The 10,873-nt window shown below is 59.6% G+C and overlaps 2 protein-coding genes across 5 annotated transcripts; both read left to right on the top strand.

Moving 5' to 3' along the window:
• The first annotated feature begins 216 nt into the window (after positions 1-216).
• Positions 217-3,379, top strand: SNX12 (sorting nexin 12). Of its 4 annotated transcripts, none has more exons than XM_050901924.1 (4): positions 217-333; positions 2,241-2,336; positions 2,550-2,674; positions 3,192-3,379. In XM_050901924.1, the coding sequence occupies exons 1-4, from the start codon at positions 217-219 to the stop codon at positions 3,292-3,294; spliced, it is 441 nt and encodes a 146-aa protein (XP_050757881.1). In that variant the 3' UTR covers positions 3,295-3,379. The 4 variants fall into 4 exon arrangements, with proteins under 4 accessions (XP_050757881.1, XP_050757880.1, XP_050757882.1 ...); XM_050901923.1 differs by having other exon boundaries at positions 217-381; XM_050901925.1 differs by lacking the exon at positions 2,241-2,336 and having other exon boundaries at positions 217-381.
• A 1,877-nt stretch (positions 3,380-5,256) lies between these two features.
• LOC127019790 (translation initiation factor IF-2-like) lies at positions 5,257-9,371 on the top strand. Its single transcript, XM_050902017.1, has 6 exons — positions 5,257-5,899; positions 5,976-6,089; positions 7,744-7,844; positions 8,646-8,718; positions 8,934-9,005; positions 9,186-9,371. The coding sequence occupies exons 1-6, from the start codon at positions 5,257-5,259 to the stop codon at positions 9,239-9,241; spliced, it is 1,059 nt and encodes a 352-aa protein (XP_050757974.1). The 3' UTR covers positions 9,242-9,371.
• The last annotated feature ends 1,502 nt before the right edge of the window (positions 9,372-10,873 follow it).

The following is a 10,873-nucleotide window of genomic DNA, read 5'->3' as shown; positions in this document are numbered from 1 at the left end:
TCCGGGGCCGCGCCGTGGCCTACCCGGCACCCTGAATACCCACTCTACTTATGCAGGCGGCGGGGCGGACGTGCGCGGGCGGGGCGGCGGCTGAGGGGCCCCGAACCCTGGGTACCCGCCGCGTTATGCTGGCGGCGGGCGGGCGACGTCGCGTCGTGCGCGGGCGGGGCGGGCTGCGGCAGCGGGCGGGCCGGGCGGGGCGGTGGCGGCACCACCATGTCGGAGGCGGCGGTGGCGGACACCCGGCGCCTGAACGCCAAGCCGCAGGACCTGACGGACGCGTACGGGCCGCCCAGCAACTTCCTCGAGATCGACATCTTCAACCCGCAGACCGTGGGCATGGGCCGCGCCAGATACACTAGCTACGAGCTCCGGATGAGGGTGCGGCCCCGTGGGGCCTGTGGGCCCGGGGCGGGCGGGGGGGGGGGGGGGGGGGACGGACACAGGCCTCGGGGCCCGCCGTGGCCCGGGGAGCCCCATGTGGGCCCGGGCGGGGCTGCCGGGTGGCCGGGTGTACGGCCCGGGGAGGGGCGGCAGCGCTTGGTGCGGGGTGCTGGGGTGGCCAGGGCAGGGCGGCCGGGGCGGGGGAGGGCCGAGGTGGTCTCGCTGCTCTGGCCGAGCGGGGCCTGCGCGGTCGGGACGGGGAGCGGCGGTGCGTGCGTAGGGAGCGTGGCCGGGGCGGCCCCGTGCAGCCCGGGCGTAGCTCCTGGGGCTCGGAGTAGCCAGGCAGGGGCTGTGCTTGTTTGCGGCGGTGGGGGCTGAGGCGGTGAGCCCCGGCCCTGCAAGCCGGGCAGTGCTGGGCTGGGGCTAGCAGCTTGCCTGCTGCTCTCCGGCGGGCCGGGGTTCAAGGTCAGAGCGCTCGCAGCTCGTGGGTTTGCCAGGGTGCTTCGGCATCCAGCGAGGGCTGGTACACACAAGGACAAGGAGGGTGCTGCCTCAGCAGGCTCCTGCTCCTGTCCCCTCTCTAGAGCCCCAGGCCTGGCACTTGGGCACTGTTGGGTGGTTACTGAGCAGGGCATGACTACATGCAGCTGGTTATCTCAAGCAGGGGCGGAAAGCTAGCTAGCAGTATCTTGGGACCTGATCACAGTGCAGTCTAGCTACCCCTTCTGAGTCAGCTTGATCATTTTACAAAGAGCCCGTGATCCAGGAGTGTGCGTAACAGACTGAGTGCTTCTTGCAGGGTTCTCTTCACTGGGTCTTAACAAAGCCGAACTGGGGACCTCTTCACAGCTCTGCATCTGATAGCTGGAGGAAGTAAAATTGAGCTTCCCCTGAAACAAGCTACCTTTAGCATATGTTATGGTGCTGGTGTTGACTTCTGTCCATAGCGTGATTTAACTGCTAAGTCTCCACTGCCTTTCAGAAGAATAGGGTATTTGCTTTTTTTCTGTTCTGACGCTTGGTTTCCATCAGCCTGCCAAAGGGTGCCTGGCAGGTGGCAATGAGAACCTCTTAGTCCCACTGAAACTAGCTCTTGCAGAGATGCTTTGAAAGCAGCTGGTTTTATTTTGCACACCTCATAAGAATACAGTTAAACATGTTGCAGCAATACCTGTGTTCTGGGTGCTGCTTGTCACAAGGTTTTGCTACCTCAGTTCCTTGAACATTTCAGGCTGCCTTGATAGCGTAAAGGTGAAGCTACTGGAGCTGTCGGTCTTTAGACTGTAGTGGCGGTGGAGAAGGGTGGGGAATTGCTACATGTTTCTCCAGTGACACAAGCCAGATATGAAAAAGCTGCTTGCCTCTCAGGGTAGGCGATCTGTTCTGAGAGATTGTAGCACGAGGTTTGGCCTTGAACAGTTGCTGGGACAAGATTTCCTCCCTTAGTTCTTCCATGGAAACGCCAGTGTTGGGTTGGAGGTTCTTTTCTTCTGCAGGCTGCTGTGAAGCTCTCTTGTAGATCACTTCAAAATGGATTGAACTCGGGAAGAAAAATCAGCCTTCTCTGTATTGTGAGCCCTGGTTCCAGCATGTGCCCCTGGGAGGGGGTGTGTTCCTGAAATAGTCACTTGAGGGGGAGGGAATGGCTGGCTCTGAGTAGCCTGGCAAGTGCTTGCTTGATTCTGAAGGGCTTCAGTGCTTGTGCTGTGTCCTGAATAAAGAAGCTGGGTGTTCCCATGGTGCCTCCTTCTCAGGGGGCTTGGTTTTCTAAACACAGCTTCAGGTTTCAATTATGTGTTGAAATACTATCTGGCTTCCAAAGCAACCTGCAAATTAACTACTTCTCTTTGTTACAGACAAACCTCCCAATCTTCAAATTGAAGGAGTCATGTGTGAGGAGACGATACAGTGACTTTGAATGGCTGAAGAATGAGCTGGAACGAGACAGTAAGGTGAGGCCTGGCTCAGACCTGCCTGTTCCTGAAACCAGGACATATGGGAACAGTTGTAGCGATAATCTTGAGCTGCCCAGAAGAGAGGCTGTGGTGGTGGGCAGCTGTTGGGGCTTCATCTCTGTCCATGTAATGGGGCTGGAGGTGTCAAATGGATAAGGATATCCGCCTGCAGGTGGCTGTTCTGCTGACAGGGTGATTCTGTGCTTTCAGATTGTAGTGCCCCCACTGCCTGGAAAAGCTTTGAAACGACAGCTTCCCTTCCGAGGAGACGAAGGCATCTTTGAGGAGTCCTTCATTGAAGAGCGGAGACAGGGACTAGAACAGTTTATTAACAAGTAAGCTTGATGTCCTGGGTTTGCTGTGTGCTGCCTTTCTGGCTACTGCTGGTAGAAGAGGGCTGTGGGTTGACCGGGAAGGAGTCTTGATCTGCTGCACACAGGTGCCGTGCTAAAGGATGGTGCCCGCAGCCGGGTAATGAAACCATGGTTCTGAAACCATGGTTCTGAAGCATGTCCTGCCTTGAGTGTGGGTTGTGTTCAGCGCTCTCTTCTGAGAGTGAAGCAAATACTAGCAGAATAGCTGTGCTGCAGAGACCCACCGACAGGGTAGCATTGGTTCAGGATGCTCATGCCCTGCTGCAGGGCATGGTCTGGGAGGGAACACCCTGTGCTCAAGCACCTCTTGCTGGCCCTGTTGCGCACCGATCTGGTGACCTTGGCCTGAGCCCGCTGTGAGTGTGCTTGGAGCTGGCTGCCCGTTAGCGAGGAAGTCTGCCTTACTCCCTACAGAGAGCGGAGGTGTGGGGGGTCTTGGCGGTGGCTGTGCTAACCTCCACATCTGATTTTCTTCCAGAATTGCTGGACACCCACTGGCACAGAACGAGCGCTGCTTACATATGTTCCTGCAAGAGGAGACTATTGATAGGAATTACGTCCCAGGGAAAGTGCGCCAGTAGGAGCACATGGCACTGTCTTCCTCCATTCCACCCTCCCTCCTGCAAAAATGACATTTATTTTTACACTAAATCTGTCTTCTCTGAACCAGCTTTTCCTCTCTTGAACCTCCCGATTTGTTCAGTATTTTCCTCTTTTGTAACTGGCAGCAGCTTGTTCTACTGGGCTGTGGTCTTGGCCTAAAGGTATGAAAATTTATGCAAGTGAGCGTGTTGTCCCGCACCTAGGGGCAGATGTGAATAGGTGTGGAGCAGGAACTTGCTTATGGCGTTATGGTGTAGGAGCTGCCTCTCCCCCTGTACAGGAAGGTATGAGATGACCTTCACTCCCCTGTCCATGCAGCCCCAAGCATCTCTGCAGGAGACTCTGAAGAATAGCAGTTGTCATGTTGGTCAGTGATCGCATCAGGTATTAGAGTTTTAGTAAGGCTTATCCAAAACAGTGAGTAGGTGCCTGGGTGTGTTGGTCTCTCGTCCACCCCATTCACCCTGCATGAAACCCCCATTCCTCACTGTCTGGAAGTGCTGAGACCCAAGACCTACTCAAATCCTGCTCTCAGCCTCCTACATTACAGACCCGTTTGGTGTATTCGTGTTACTCCCCCTCCTTTCTAACGTGCTGCTGGCAGCTCGAGGGGTTTCCATGACGTGTGCTCTCATGATGCTCTGCGTGGGCAGTTTGGCATGTGGAAGCTGGGATAGTCTGGGCTGTAGCAGTGTGTGCTGCGATGCCTTGGCCCAGGGTTTAAAAAACGCCACAGCTTGCTCTGCCGTGGGCTGGTGTGGTGGTGTTTCCAGCAGTGCCCTGCTCAGCTGAGCCGTGGTGACCTTATCCTGTGCCCCAGCTGCAGAGGGGAGGAGACGAGTCTGGCTGAGGAGGAGCAGGAGAGGGCTGGTGTGGGGGCCGTTGTAGTGTGCGGCTGTGATGGCTGCCACAGGAGGAGCCCAGCAGTGAGGCCTGGGGTGAGGCCACCGCTCCAGAAAGGGACAGCAGAAAATGGTTGGTCAGTCCTGGGTTAGATGGTTGCTTACGAAGCAGGAGAAGTAACAGTGGCTTTTTGTGTGTTCTCCCCTGTTCTGCAGTGAGCTAGGCAGTTACATGTGTGGAAGCAAGGACAGAAGACTGGTCAGGGGAGCATTCAGAGCTTGAGGGGGACCACGAGGCTGTGACTTGCTGCAGCAGAGCTGTCCTTTGGAGGCTCTTCCAGCTGCCACAGCTGCAATGAGTGAGGTGGGGCCTCAGCTCGGGGCCTCCTCAGGTCGGGGCTGGCTGTTTATAAGCGCTTGATCACTTTGTGGTGGCACAGTTGAGCCTTTCTTGGAGCATAGGCCTGCAGTGACTGCCCTCCCGTTCCTGCCAAGCACGTCCCCGAAGGCCTCCCTAACGTCTCCTGGGTTTTCTGGTGAGGAACTGGCACTGCTGGGCGAGAGGTGGCTCTCGGGGAGGAGGAGAAGTCACTGAAACCGGGAGGGAACTGCTCTGGGGGCCAGCTCGGCCCGGGAAGGGCTGTGGGGCAAGCACGGAGGCTGGTGCCTGTGGAGGCAGCTGTGCCCGCAGCGGGGCTCAGCCCCCGTCCCCCTGCCGCTGCCGGCCCCTGCTTGGGGCGGCCCCTTCCTCCTGCCTGTCCTGCCGCGGGGCTGCCATCCACCCAGCTGTCTCCGCCCTGTCCAGTGTAACGTCCCGGTTCCGTTCGCATTAAACCACTGTGAAGCCAAGTCTCTGCCTCGTCCTGGGGGCTGCCGGGGCGCGGCTGGGGAAGCACCGGGAGGGGGGCACCGGCGGGGCGGCTGGGCGCGCACCTCCCGCGGCAGGGGGCGCTGCGCGGAGGCGCTGAGGTGGGAAGGGTGCGGGTGGCCCTCCCCGTCGGCAGGGGGCGCTGCGCGGAGGCAGGAGGGGTGCCGGTGGGCCTCCCCGCTGGCAGGGGGCGCTGAGGCGGGAGCGGTTGGCGGCGGCGCTGAGGCGGGATGTGGCGGTCAGAGCAGGCGCCGGCGGGCTCCGGCTCGCCGGGCTGCCCCGACCTGCTGCGGCACGTAGGCGGCCCGCGCTTGCCGCTTTCCCCGCTCTACCTCAGCTTCTTCGAGGAGGAGTGCCGCGCGATCGCCACCCGCCTGCGCCTCGGCGCCGCCGCCGCGGCGGAGCCCTCGCCGGGCCCGGGAGAGGGCAGCGCCCTGTGGCCCGACGCCGCCGGGCCTGTCACCTCCACGCCGCTGCGCGCCTCGCAGCCCCTCGACGAGGGGGCCCCGGACAGCGCCACGCCCGCCGCCTGCCCGAGCACGGGTGGCTGTGAGGCCGCCGCCGCCCCGGGCCCGGCCCGCGGGGAGCCCCGGCGCCTCCCGCAGCCCGCTGCCGGCGGTTGCCCCGGCACAGCGCGGCCCGGCTCCCGCCTCGCCCGCCCGCAGGCCCTGTCCCGTAAGGCAGCACGGCGCGGTGCCGGACAGCCCCCCTGCGGCGGGCCGGGCCCCGCGGGCCGCCCCCCCGCCCGGTCCCCGGGCCGTGGCGGTGGGGGCAGGCTCTCCCTCTCCAGGGTACGGGCCTCTCTGGGTCTGGAGCTCCCCAAGGCCAGCAAGGGGCTCGGTGCCCCGGGAACGAGGCTTCCCCAGCCCCCAGGTGAGCCGGGTCGCTGGAGAGAGCTCCAGCACAGTGACCACTTCCCCGGGACTGCAAAACCCTCTTTCTTCCCCAGGTACCAAGCTGAAGCTGATGCTGGCTGCCAAGTCCATGCTTCACCATCCCAGCAGGGCTTTGCAGCTGGCAAAGTGGGTTCCCAAACCCGCCCCTCGGGACACAGAGACGGAAAGTAATTCTGCACCTGCCAGTTGCCTCATGCAAAGCAGGGGAGCCTGTGGGGACTGATGCTGCAGCTAGAAGGGAGAAGGGGGAAGGCATGGGCTGCAGCATGGGACAGGGACAGGGTGTGGGGCGTGGGGAGTCCCTGGAAGCGGTGCAGATAGGAGCCCAGGAAATGCACTCATGCCCCAAGTGCTGTATTAATTAGCACTATGTGGCCTCCCGCCAATGTGGGCTAGCAGCCTATTGGCTTGGAGCCCTCACCCCATGGTCTTCTGGGGTTGCAGGGGTGCTGGTGCCGGTGGGCCTGGGATGGGCAGCCTGGCTGAGCCCTGGGCTGCCCTAGGAGAGGTGCAGCGTAGTTGTTTTGGAGTGGCAGCCTGTGCCAAATGTTTGTGAACTATAGCTGCTGTCAAGGTTGGGGGTCGCAGACAGCCTTCCCAGAGGCTCTCTACAGCAATTCCTACCGTGGCGTCTTGCTCCCGACTGCGACTGCCGGGAAAAGTGGCTTCCCCCAAGTGCTTTTGCGTGGGTAAGGGTGAATCTGGGCAGAAGCCCCGGAGGCTCCGGTGTCGAGGGAGGGGGGAGCTGCTGCCCTGGGGAGAACATTCAGGTCTTGGCTGCAGAGTCAAGGCTGATCCCGGGGGGAGGACAGGAGGGGGCAGCGTGTGCTCAGGCTCGGAGGAGGGGAAGTGAAACTCGGAGCAGTAAGGCTAAGCGAAGTCCCTTTCCCTGGAGAGGCACCCAGCGAAGAGCCTGAACAAATCTGGTGCTCTAGCTCATCCATAGGACAGGGAGCGGCCCTGGTCAGCGAATGTTGCTGTCAGGGCACTGAGCAGGGCTTGATGCTCTTCGCTTTCATTTCCTGGACCCCACTTCAGTATCGACTACACAGGAACTGATGTGCAATAGGACCCAAGAGCTGAAGGAAAATGGTGAGAGCAAAGAACACCTGGTTGTGGCAGGGACTGTCTTGGGAGCAGGTGGGCAGTATGGAGGTGTGGTCTCATGCTGGAGTGGGGAGCTGGAGCTTGTTCCCCTGTAGAGAGGAGCCCCTCTGGAGCTTTCCTGGCTCCTGACTGCCAAAGGCCTGCTGAAAACCAAGTGTCCTGTGAATGTACCACGGTGAGGAGAGTCTGCATTTCTGCGTTGAGCTATGGTGGATTCTCACCTTGGGGTGAGCATGGGGAAATGTGGGCAGCTGCCTACGGCAGCTGGCAGCTGCTTGTTGGGCAGTGCCACTCCCCAGCAGGGTCCTAGCTGAACAGGCATGCCTGGGGGTGCTCCAGCCTGGTCTGCAAGCAGGGTGCGCTGCCTTCCCCAAGAACCGCAGCTGGGCAGCCTGCAGTCCTGGGCCCTGCAGAGGAAGCGAGGAGGCTGTCCCCACTCTGCTGGGACAGCCCTGCCCTGCCCAGGGCAGCTGTCTGCCCTCCCTGGGTGAGCAGACTGAGCAGGAGCCCAGAGTTGCTGGGAGCTAGGCCGTGCAGGAGCACTTTCTCCCAGCAGCACCCATACAGGCCACACCAGCAGCAGCTGTTGGGCTGGAGGGGCTTGAAGACCTTTGGCTCCACTCCCACGGACAGGTTCTGCCCCTGGTCTGGAGCAGCTCTGTGGCCTGGTTGAAGAGGGGATGGGGATGGCAGTGGCGACACTTCTCTTCACAGGTAAGGCTGACCAAACGTGGGTGTGTGGGGGGTCCTCTTTTTCCAGCGAGTTGGCCCCTGACCTGACTCCAGGGTGTGGGGATGCAGTCCCTGCTGAGCAGGTAAGAGCCTACTGTGTCCTGGCACCGTGGAGCACCGTTAAGCTGGTGGCTTGGGCCAGCTGTGCCAGAGGTGGGAGGTGATGGGATCTGGGGCTGCCAATTTCTGGGCTGGCACCTGAGCTGTTTTAGCCTTTCCCTGGGGTTTACACAAGACCTTGTGCATTTGCTGCATGGCTTTACCACCTCTCCGGTGCTCAGGGGACTGCAGGCTTCTGTCTAGTTAATTTTATTTTAAGGGGCTTTTGAAAGACACACACCCCCTGTGGCATGTGGTGTCACTTTTATACCTCCTGACATGTTGGACATGTCCCCAGGATGGGGTGAGCAGAGCCTGCAGCAAGGTGTGGCTCCAAGGTGTGAAGTCTCCTACCTGCAAAATATGTGCATTTGCCAGCAGTTTTAGGGCTCTTCGCTATGTGGCTGTAGCCTGCCAAAGGGATCTTTGTGACCCACGGGTGCTGGCAGTTGCTTGCTGACAAGCGAACAGTGGCTTCTTTGCCAGGCACTGCTGCTGCAATGAACACACCCTGGCAGTGGTCCCATGGGTGCTAGGCTTGGGGTGTTGGTTGGGCTGCACAGCAACAGTGCCAGGCTCCTGAAGCAGGGGTGAATGTCAAAACGGGGCCCTGCTCTGACAAGCTGAGGGGGGGAACAGGGCTCCCCAAGCCCAAGAACCGCTGGTGTGCGTGTGCTGCCTGCAGAGATGCTCCTCCACAGGAAGGGCTTTGCTGGGGCTGGGCTGTGGGTCACTGTGTGGGGGTGACCACCCCCTGCATCACACTTATACCCTGCCCTTGCCAGTCTGCAGGTGATCAGCTGTCCCAGGAGCTGAAGCGTGTAAAGAACGAGCTGGAGCGAGTGAAGGGCGAGCTTGGTATGTGGGGCTGGCTGTTTTGGGGGCTCTGGGACACCCACAATCCAGATGACATCCCCTGCACTTGTACCTGGAGGCCAGGTCTGCAGCTCCATGGAGATGGGGCTGGCTTCTTGTCTGGGGGTAGAGCAGGATCCCAGCCGCCACCCCAGAGGGTCTGGGGGTGAGGTGTTCAGGATGGGCTGAGCACACACCTACTTGCCTCCTGCCTGCAGCTGACAAGACTGCCCAGTGTGAAGCCTATCACCAGATGATCTCCTCCTTGCAGGCTCAGCTCAGAGCAGCAGGTATGTTCCCTCGCTGGGGTGAGCCCTTGCCCCTGCGTGGGCTGCAGGGACCTTCCGGTGATCCCTTGCCGGTGTAACTGAGGGCTGCCAGGTGGAAGGGACACAGCTCATGGCCTTAGCCGTGGGGCAGGTGCTGAGTGCCGGGAGCAGGAGTGCTTTGATGCTGCTGTTGCTCCCCAGGAATCTGTCCGGAAGATGCAGCAGTGGAGGAGAGTGGTGACTCGGGGGGAGACTGACAGCCAGCATGTGGGGACAGACTCACAACAGCCACTTGTTTGGCCGCCTGAGCTGCTGGGCCAGTGATATTTGTGGAGCTCTTGAATGAATGAATTTTTTAACTCCTTGTATTTAAAATAAAGGTGTCTTTTCCCAGTGATGCTTGCTGTCTGCTGGGGTAGGGCCAGTGCCCGGTGCTGCCTGCTGTTCTCCAAAGGGCTGCGCAGAAGGGGCAGGTCTGTGTCCGGCTGTGGCTGGTTCTGCTCGGCCAGAGACTTGAGGTCTGCTGTGTGGAGGAGGTGGGTGCTGGTGGATGGAGGCACAGCATGGCTCTGGGGAAGCCTTTCTGGACAAACCTGGTGCTTCCAGGCAGGATGCTTGGATGTGTGGTGGTGGCAGGCAGCTGTATGGGCAGGTTTCTGCCTTAAACTACCTTCACGCTGGACGTGGGAAGAGCCAGTGTTGGCTGATGGCACGTTGGGCTTCTGCAGCCGTTAGCTGCTAATTACCATTTTATTAGCTGGTGGCTTGTGTCAGTGTCTAGGGGCAGGTGCTGGGGAAGCAGTGCTTGGGACTCAGTCCCTCACTGTTCCTGCTTGCCAGCGGTGGAAGCCCTGACCTGCTGCCTTCTCTCTGTGGTAGGTTGACACAGGCACCTTGTCGTGCTGCCTCATGTCTAGGTGAGGCTCTGGAGAGTCCTGCTGTCTGGTGCTGGCAGAGCCCTGAGGCTGGGCCGGGAAGGCTGGCCTGCTCCCACTCCCCTGTTATCTCCGGCTGGTGTTCCTGGCTGTCCTGCAGTGCCACAGGCAGCCTGCACCCCTTCCTGCAGGGGTGGCTGCACTGGGATGCTCCATCTGCTATCTCCCACCCCTGCTCAGCACTCAGTCACTGAGGCAAGCAGCTCCAGTGCCGGCACGATTTGCAGCGGAGCGCTCTAGCGCTGTGTACGGGGGGTTCCCTGTACATGCATGTTGAAGATAACTTCTTCGTGCAGGTACTGAGGGAGCTGACTAGGAAAGGTGCCCTGCTAGATTTATTGTTTGTAAACAGAAAGGGACTCGTGGGCAAAGTGGTGATTGGTGGCTGTCTTGGTCACGGTGACCACAAAGTAGTTGAGTTTCAAATCGTTGGTGATAGGAGAAAAAGTGCCAGCAAAACTTTGACCCTGGGTATGGGGAGAGCCGACTTCGGGCTGCTGAAGGAGCTAGTTAGTAAGGTCCCCTAGGCATCTGTTTTTGAAGGTATTGAGGTCCATGAATGCTGGTTACTTTTTAAGAGCCATCTCTTAAGAGCACAGGAGCAGGCAATTCCAAAGTGTCAGAAGTCAAGCAAGTGGGGCAGAAGACCAGCTTGGCTGAGCAGGGTGGTTCTTCTAGAACTTAGGCGGAAAAGGAAAGTGTATGGACATTGGAAGCAAGGACAGGCAACACAGGAGGACTACAGAGATGCTGTCTGCCACTGTAGGGAGAAAATTAGTGTGGCCAAAGCTCGATTAGAGTTCAAGCTGGCCAGCACTCTGAAGGAAGCCTCCCTTTTTAAACAAAAAGGGCTTTTTAAAATATGTTAATAGCAAAAGGAGAATCAGAGGTAACATTGGTCTGTTGCTTGATGAGTCGGTCACCTCACAAATAGGGATGTAGACAAAGCAGAGA

The sequence above is a fragment of the Gymnogyps californianus genome, chromosome 9, assembly GCF_018139145.2.
Source record: "Gymnogyps californianus isolate 813 chromosome 9, ASM1813914v2, whole genome shotgun sequence".
NCBI lineage: Eukaryota > Metazoa > Chordata > Aves > Accipitriformes > Cathartidae > Gymnogyps > Gymnogyps californianus.
This window is presented reverse-complemented; position numbering and strand designations above follow the sequence as displayed.

Excerpts from the sequence above, each read along its gene's own strand:
- SNX12 (XM_050901923.1), top strand. The coding sequence starts at position 217 with ATGTCGGAGGCGGCGGTGGCGGACACCCGGCGCCTGAACGCCAAGCCG. Across the intron at positions 2,337-2,549 it reads AGCTGGAACGAGACAGTAAG|ATTGTAGTGCCCCCACTGCC; the intron begins GTGAGGCCTGGC and ends CTGTGCTTTCAG. Across the intron at positions 2,675-3,191 it reads CTAGAACAGTTTATTAACAA|AATTGCTGGACACCCACTGG; the intron begins GTAAGCTTGATG and ends ATTTTCTTCCAG.
- LOC127019790 (XM_050902017.1), top strand. The coding sequence starts at position 5,257 with ATGTGGCGGTCAGAGCAGGCGCCGGCGGGCTCCGGCTCGCCGGGCTGC. Across the intron at positions 5,900-5,975 it reads GAGGCTTCCCCAGCCCCCAG|GTACCAAGCTGAAGCTGATG; the intron begins GTGAGCCGGGTC and ends TTTCTTCCCCAG. Across the intron at positions 8,719-8,933 it reads GCGAGTGAAGGGCGAGCTTG|CTGACAAGACTGCCCAGTGT; the intron begins GTATGTGGGGCT and ends TCCTGCCTGCAG.